The sequence below is a fragment of the Rhea americana genome, unplaced genomic scaffold (assembly GCF_003343005.1).
Source record: "Rhea americana isolate MKP2758 unplaced genomic scaffold, rheAme1 scaffold_2, whole genome shotgun sequence".
Lineage (NCBI taxonomy): Eukaryota > Metazoa > Chordata > Aves > Rheiformes > Rheidae > Rhea > Rhea americana.
Genome location: NW_028186149.1, coordinates 359047 through 367084, shown reverse-complemented (window position 1 = coordinate 367084; position 8038 = coordinate 359047). Strand labels below are relative to the sequence as shown.

The 8038-nt window shown below is 36.6% G+C and overlaps 1 protein-coding gene across 1 annotated transcript; it reads left to right on the top strand.

Annotated features, from left to right (window-relative positions):
- The first annotated feature begins 2 nt into the window (after positions 1-2).
- On the top strand, positions 3-6988 carry PSMA4 (proteasome 20S subunit alpha 4). The gene is made up of 8 exons (XM_085303239.1): positions 3-44; positions 337-379; positions 1501-1663; positions 3003-3080; positions 4637-4725; positions 5411-5541; positions 5749-5872; positions 6456-6988. The coding sequence occupies exons 1-8, from the start codon at positions 42-44 to the stop codon at positions 6608-6610; spliced, it is 786 nt and encodes a 261-aa protein (XP_085159365.1). The 5' UTR covers positions 3-41; the 3' UTR covers positions 6611-6988.
- The last annotated feature ends 1050 nt before the right edge of the window (positions 6989-8038 follow it).

Sequence of the window (8038 nt, the reverse complement as noted above, 5' to 3'; positions counted from 1 at the left end):
AGGCCCGCTCCCCTGCGGCCCCGCCGCGCGCTTCGGGCACCATGGTGAGTGGCTGCGGCGCCGGCCGCGGGGCGGCGCTGACCGCGGGAGCGCTTCGCGTGACGGCCTGCGGGGGCCGGCGGTGCGGGGCGGAGGCTCGGGCAAGGGCGGCAGAAAGGCGGCGGTAGCGATGCGAGCTGTGGCTCTGCTCTTCGGCCCAGCCCGGATGCGTGATGGCACCGGCGTTACGATCTTAGGCCCTAAGCTGGCGTCCTTAAGCGATTGCTGTTACGTGGTTCAAAGCGTTGTTTTCTGACCAAAGAATGGCAATAATTAATGGCCTGTTGCTTTTTGCAGTCTCGAAGATATGACTCCAGAACTACCATATTTTCTCCAGAAGGTATCTTTAAACCCTGCAATTCACATGTTCTGAATATCCTAGCCTACTCCCCCAAACTAAATAACAAACCATTGATATGAAGCTTGGCCATTTAAAATGTGTTTCAGTTCATGCATGAGTTACATAAATCACACTTACCTGCTAGGAGTAGCAGCACGTTCTGTATGGGAGCTAAGAGTCAAAGTAGAGACTTTCAGGTTTGTTGGTACTTAGTCAAGCAGTGATGTAGCGAATATATAGCTATACCCAGGTTCCCCCATCYCTTTTGAAATCTTTCCTATTCATCTTTTGAGTATAGAGGGTTCTTACTGCTTTTGGTGCTCATCCTAGAAAATTAATGTCTTGCTGGTACGGTCACACTTATTTTTGTTATATATACGCATACACTGAAATGGGTGCTTCCAGGCTATTCTTTCCTATTTTATACATGGGATTGGATTCAAAACTTCTAGTTTGTTTTTTCTTTTGTCAGTAGTGGTCAAAAGTGTGAATGAACTGRAGAATAGCATAAAACTTCTGTAGGATGCATTTTTTTTTTTAGTACTTCTTAGAAGGTGGATGAAGTAATGACTTCCCTTAAGAGTGGGCTCTTAATTGATGTGGAGTTAATATTCAGTAGCATTTTATATAGTATAAAAAAGAGCGTTGCTCCAAGGATTTGTTTATTTGGAGATAAAGGGAGCAAGAATATTAATTTAGTTCTTRCTATGAACACAGCATAATGGTGCTCTTGGAGCAGAATAGGAATGACCAGCTATTTGTGTTATCCCTTGATAAGGGTTGAGTACGCACAAACTAATGTCTTTAATTGTTGGAATTTGATCTTATTCTATTGGAGTAGAGTTTTGCAAATTATTATTAAATACTGTTTTCTGTAGAGGAAAGTCTTTTTTGCGCATTGATGGTACCCTGTACTACTTTATCAAAATTATAGGTTTTTGTCCCTAATTCCTTTCTCCTTTTCAAGGAGTTAATTCACTAGCAGGCAGTAACAGACTGAAGAACTGATCCTGGGTTGCATAATGAGCATCTGTCAAACTCTTACTAATTTAAGTTGCTCTGTATGTTTGATCCTGTTCAGTATTGATTTGTTGATGTTACTAATTGAAATCCTCTCCTAGGTCGCTTGTATCAGGTTGAATATGCCATGGAAGCAATTGGWCATGCAGGTACTTGCTTAGGAATTCTAGCAAATGATGGTGTTTTGCTAGCAGCAGAGAGACGCAACATTCATAAGCTTCTTGATGAAGTCTTTTTCTCGGAGAAAATATACAAACTTAATGAGTAAGTTGAAATAATGATTGGGGTCTGCTGATATTATCAATAATAAAATATTGTTGTTCTAATGTTTTAGCCTTGAACCAGGTTTTAAGTGTTYAGCACTTATTTTATTCTGCATTTTTGACAAATGTGATTTCTTGTCATTGTTCATTTTAATAATTCGCCTCCTCCTAAAATAGAAGCATCACATTTTTTTGTCCTTTAAAGAGAATTTTCTAGGTGGAATAATCTATGCTGTGTTATTGTATTACTGTTAAATTGGGAATTCCTCGTTTTACAAAATACTGTGGAAGGGGAGCTGAAGGATACACAAGAAAATCATATATTGTATTGACTCAGCATCCTTTTCTAAGGTTTCCACTCCCCTCTGCTCCCCTCCCCCAGTAAAATGGTAAAATAAATTAATAAATTAGGTAAAGCATGCTTTAGCTTTCTTTCTACAACTGTAGCAGAGGTGATGCATCTCTCTAGTTTTAATCTCTCTCTCTATGGTGCTCTAGAAGTTAGATCTGTGATGTCGGAGCAAACAGTGATGCAGGTTATGTCCTTTTGAAYACAGGAGAGGTAGAGCTTCAGCCCTGCTATAAAATAGATGTGGAACATAAATAGCTTTTCATCCTGTCAGCTTCCCTCTTCTACGTTGGTCTTGAAAGCAGCCAGAACTGTAAGGCACACTGGATGAAGGAGGCTGAATAATAATGCACTGGAATGATTGCCTAGGCTAACTGTTCCCTCCTAAAACTTCAGCCCATTATCTGTTTTTTTTTTTAATGCTTTCTGAATAGTGAATATTTTCTAGTAACTTCAGATTCAGTAAAAGCGATGTAAAAATAAAAGCTAGTGGAAACAATGAAGGACATTCTGCTGAAAATTAAGAGCCAGGTTCATTTCAGCTAAAGCTTTTTTTAAAAAAAMCCATCAAATCAAGATCACTATTTCAGTTACAAGAAATGTAACTGTGTCMATCAGCAATTTCCACCGAAGGTCAGTCACACACTGTATGATGTGTTGGGTGGCCTCCAGATAGGTCCTGTGTGTAGCTAATGGCTCTTGTGAAGATATTCAGGATCTCATCGATGTGTAGAATTCAGCTGTCTCTGGCATAATCCTTCTCTCAGAACCACACATATAACTAACATGCTGACCTGCTCACTTTTGCTTTCTGACTGTGCTCTAACAGAATGGTTACGTATTTTTGGTGTAACCTAGAGGCAGGRGCTTATTAACCTGTTTTGTATAGCAACTGTGTAGTTTTGATGTGGAAGGCCAGAAATGTTGCATGAAGACATGACTTTTTCAGAGATTGATAGGAATCCAGTTAATTTGTGTGCTTATACTGCAGGGATATGGCTTGCAGTGTGGCTGGGATAACTTCAGACGCCAATGTTCTAACAAATGAACTGAGACTGATTGCGCAGAGGTAGGTTTGCTGATAATCATGTTTTACTTGACTGAAATGTCAGATTTAGTTCTCTGTGTATTAAATGAGCATGCACTTAGGTTATTTGAATTAAAACAGCTAGATTGAAGCAGTTTAAACTTAGGAACTTGTTATTTTGCTAAATGAAGTRTCAAGATACTTGTTAGCAAATTGAACTGCAGAATCATATTTTATAATTCTTATAACATTGTGTGTAATGAGAATATAATAAGGCTTTATATATTAGTCTTAGGGGAAAAGGTTATAAAATACCAGAACAATTTTAGTAAAGGGGCAAATATATTTAGAAGGTTCCTGAAGAAAATGGAAAGCAGGAAAGTGATTAATTGCATTTTACACTGCTAAATCTCGGACTAGATGGCTACAGATTATTTCTGAGTTCTTATGCATTTCATTCATCTAATAGACAGTATTATTTTCCTCTGTGCATTTATCAGATACAATAAGTAACTTTATCTGGCTTACATCAGTTGAAGCCTTGCATAGAAGCTTTATGCTGCTGAAATTTCATAATTATAGTAGTTATTGCTAATATGTTAAAACTTAAATGAGATGCTTTGATTTAGAAATGTGCCCCTTTATAGGAACACTTTTAACACCTGCATTGGGATGAAATAGGATTGCCAAAGACTGATTCTAAAATAAGCAAGTTTTCATTGTGGAAATGTGCTTCTATCACCATTTTTTTTTCCTAACTGCCTTATGGAATATAAGGCTGTAGAGTCCATTTTTGTTTCCCTCCTGTACAGTGCATACTTGACTGTGTATAAGATGGTTCATTACTCTTACAAACCTACAGCTGTCTTGTTGCTCTGAATTTAAAGTTATAAGCAGCTGTTCTTAACTATTTCTTAATGTTCAAAATACCTCTTTCTGTCTTTCTCAGCTGACTACTGTTATGTCTCCCTGTGATAATACTGAGATACTAAATGCTCTTGTTCTTAAAGTAAAACATCTTGCTTTTAAGCAGAAGGGTCTGTTCCTATTATTTTGTATCTTAATTTGGTTATCATGCTCTAAGGCTGTTTTTGCAGATTCTATTTGCTAGCCATACTAAAGAAGGAATTTGCACCTGATTTCTTAAGTTCATAAGTGAAATGATAAAATGAAGAATCTAAGTGACTGCTTTTCATTGAGTCTTTCAAAATAATATTGGCATATGTTTTGCAGTTGATTTGTCTTGCAACAGTGGCTAGGGACTTGTACTTTCCCAACCAACTGGTAGCTGTTTCTCCTATCATGAAGGCTATGAATGTATATTTAAATGTATTTCAGCAAATCTTTATTGCTGGTCAGCTGAACCCTAGAATTAGATCCCTTGCTTTCTTGGAATAAAAGTACATCTTCTGAAGATACAGACTGCTTCCTAGAATCGTAGTATACTGGCAACTCAAGTGTGCACCAAACTTTTTTCTGGAATTTGCATTTTAATTCTAAAATTAATTGAATTGAGCTATTATTGTTAAATTTTTGTTGTTTATTGGAATTGGGAAGTTAATGAAGAGTTATGGAAACTGATTTCTTTTCCATACCAGGTATCTGTTACAATACCAAGAGCCTATTCCTTGCGAGCAACTGGTAACAGCACTGTGTGATATCAAGCAGGCTTATACACAGTTTGGAGGTAATGAAGTGCAATGAATCAAAAGACTTCAAAAAGACTGGGAGAAAATAGTTTGATACATAACATTCYAAAATTGAGCTCATCCATCATAATAGCAAAATGAATTACAAGTAAGGCTTCCTGCTACAGGGATAAGTGTGTCAGTATCACAATACTTAAAAAAAAAACCAAACAAACAAAAAAACCCCACCACTTCTGTGGATCTAGAAACATATTAGAAAATATGTAGTGTTCCTTAATTGTATTTTTTTTCTTGATAGTAGCAAAAGTGTTACAACACAAATTTCTAACAAAATGGTCATTCTGATATTCTATGTATCTGTAATGTGAAAGAACCACCTTTTAATGTAACTGGCTTTTGAAGCTGTCAAGCTATATACCTTAAAAGTTTCATACTTTAAAAGTTTTGAATTAAAATCCTGAGRTGGTAAATTCCATTTGTAGAATTAGAAATTAGCTGTTATTAGTTATTAAATAAAGTTCTGCTAGATTTCTTTTTCCTTGTGACTTTGAAAAGCACTAGAACTACTTACAGTAGTGCTTATCTCAAGTAACAGAAGTGCAGAACAGTATTAAATCCTAGTTCACAGGAATGAATTTGAAAAAGGAAATCAAAGAAAATAATTGTCACTCATGACCAGTCTTGTTACTAAATTTAGATTGCTAATAGTATTCTTTTCAACAGGAAAACGTCCTTTTGGTGTTTCATTGCTGTACATTGGCTGGGATAAGCATTATGGATTTCAGCTGTATCAAAGTGATCCTAGTGGAAATTATGGAGGGTGGAAAGCTACATGCATTGGGAATAATAGTGCTGTAAGTTCTGTTCTTCTCTCTCAAAAAAAAAAAAAGTAAAAAATACGCAGATTGCACTGTATTAACTGAGCTCAGTTGTTGATTCCTAGGTAACTGTAGCAGTACTGGTATTACTCATCTTAATGGCTTTGATATTATCTGATAGAAAAGCAACTTACTGTTTGATCGCACAGAGATACTGTTTTAATTTTTTTGTGACATTCATAGGCAGCTGTGTCAATGCTAAAACAAGACTACAAAGAAGGAGAGATGACCTTAAAGACTGCACTTGCATTAGCCATTAAGGTTCTAAACAAAACCATGGATGTTAGCAAACTCTCTGCAGAGAAAGGTAAGCATTTCTTTAGTATGAGAGGATGTAACAGCTTTTGTTTAAAAAAAGGRAAAAAATGCACTGAATGCATACATACTGCATGTGACTTACTGGATTTTGTGTGGTTTCCCCCTGCTTTCCTCCTCCATCTGCCTCAGCCCCCCCAAGTGACATAGTATTGGCATGTCCTTAGAAGAAGTAAATAAGTAAAAATCATCAACTACTTGAATGGTTTTTGAAGGTGCAGGAGCTCTTGGCCTTGAACAGGCATACAGATGACTTATCTGAAGATGACCTGCCTTGGTCTGCTGCAGAGGCTAGACCACAGCTAGGGTTCACAGTTAGGCCACATTGGGGTGGTAGCAGAATGGTAAAGTGTCTGATTCTAAAGGAATCACTGGAGAAGTATTAACATGCTTGTTGTGCATGCTGCTGTAGAAGAGAACTGCTGCCATCGAGCTCGCCAGTCAAGCTTTTWTGTTTAAGCAGAGTCAGAACAAGAACCTTTGGCTCCGTTGTCAGTCGTATCAAGTCTTACATTTATGATGATCCTTTCATCAAAAGGAAAAAACGTAATGCTGCTGTGTTCCGTATATTTCAGTTGAAATTGCAACATTGACAAGAGAGAATGGGAAGACGGTAATAAGGGTTCTGAAGCAAAAGGAAGTGGAACAGTTGATAAAACAACATGAGGAGGAAGAAGCAAAAGCTGAACGTGAAAAGAAGGAAAAAGAACAAAAAGAAAAGGATAAATAGCATATGCAATCAGGTGTTCTGTAGATAGTATAGGACCTGCTTCAGTAAAAGATAATCCGGATTTCTGTTTCGCTGAATCCTATGAATATGCCATGGAGGACCCAGAAGTACTCTTGATGAGCTAGGTCCTTAATCGTCATTCAAATAATTAGTTTACCACTCCTTACACTGAATAATTGCTTTAATTCTTGAACACTTTCTTTTGTCTCTATTTTTTATTATGGAATAAAATTAAGAAGAAGAGTGATGGGTGTCTTTATTTCCTCAGTAATACCTGGATATGTACAACCTTGAAAGAATTAATTGCTTTCAAATATTAAAACAAGGTATATGCTAGTTGGTAAAGAAGAAATACGGTGATAAAATTGTTAGATTTTATGTGTATGTGTGACTTTTTCTTCTTAAGTAGTGAAAAGGGCTCCTAAGTTCTGAAAATCATTTGTGAGGTGTTTTCACAAATGCAGAATTAAAGTGTGCTGGCATGCCTAGTTTTAATTTTGGCCGACTTTGTTCTCTTAACAGGCTATGTCAAGCTGATGTTCTTAAAAGCAGTAGTGTTTTGAACATGTTCTGTAGCAAACATGTTCAGTTTATCATAACCTTTCACCAGTGTATGTGTTTTCTAAGGAATTAGTCATATGCACTAGCTGTATTCACACGAGTTAGAAAGACATTTTACAAAGGCCACATGAAAATATTAAACTATCTATATAGTGCTCTTCTCAGCATACAAAAAGTTAAATGATGTGTTTTGGCGTGTTTTTAGGCCATGTTGACTATTTTGCATTTTATCCTGAAAGGAAAAAGGAATGTTTTATATGCTTTAGTTTAATGTTGCTGATATTTCCCTAMGGAATTTAATTCCCTTTTCTAAAATGTTATTTGTCAGAGAATTAACCAAACAGTTAATGACTTGGGAAATCATGGTATTTGTGTATAAACTAGAAATTTGAATATTTTTTCAGTTTGTCCCTGTCCCTCTGCTGAATGCAAAATTATTCATACTGTTTTTGAATGAACTAAAATCTCTTCTAGTTCTGAAGAAAATGAATCTAGAATTAGGTTACTGAAACTTATCTTGCTCCCTTTGGGTTACCAAAAGCAGGCTGAAAGTGTCACCTTAGTTAAAGATTCTTAATTGAAGGAGGCTTTATCAGCTGAACTTCAAATTGTGATACTTGTGGTTTTGACATATTCTTTGTGACTGAGCCTGGATTATGTCTATACTGTAGGATTTTTTTTTTTTTTTTACTCCAAAAGAAATCTGATGTTTACAGGATTTAACATGATCACTTAAAGAAATGAACAAATGCATACTGTATATTACAAGCTACCCCAGACACTTTTATCTGATAAAAGGTATTTTGCCCAAATGACCAGGAATTATCCTTTGTCTCTCTCTCTCAAAAAAAAAAAGGGGGGGGGGGG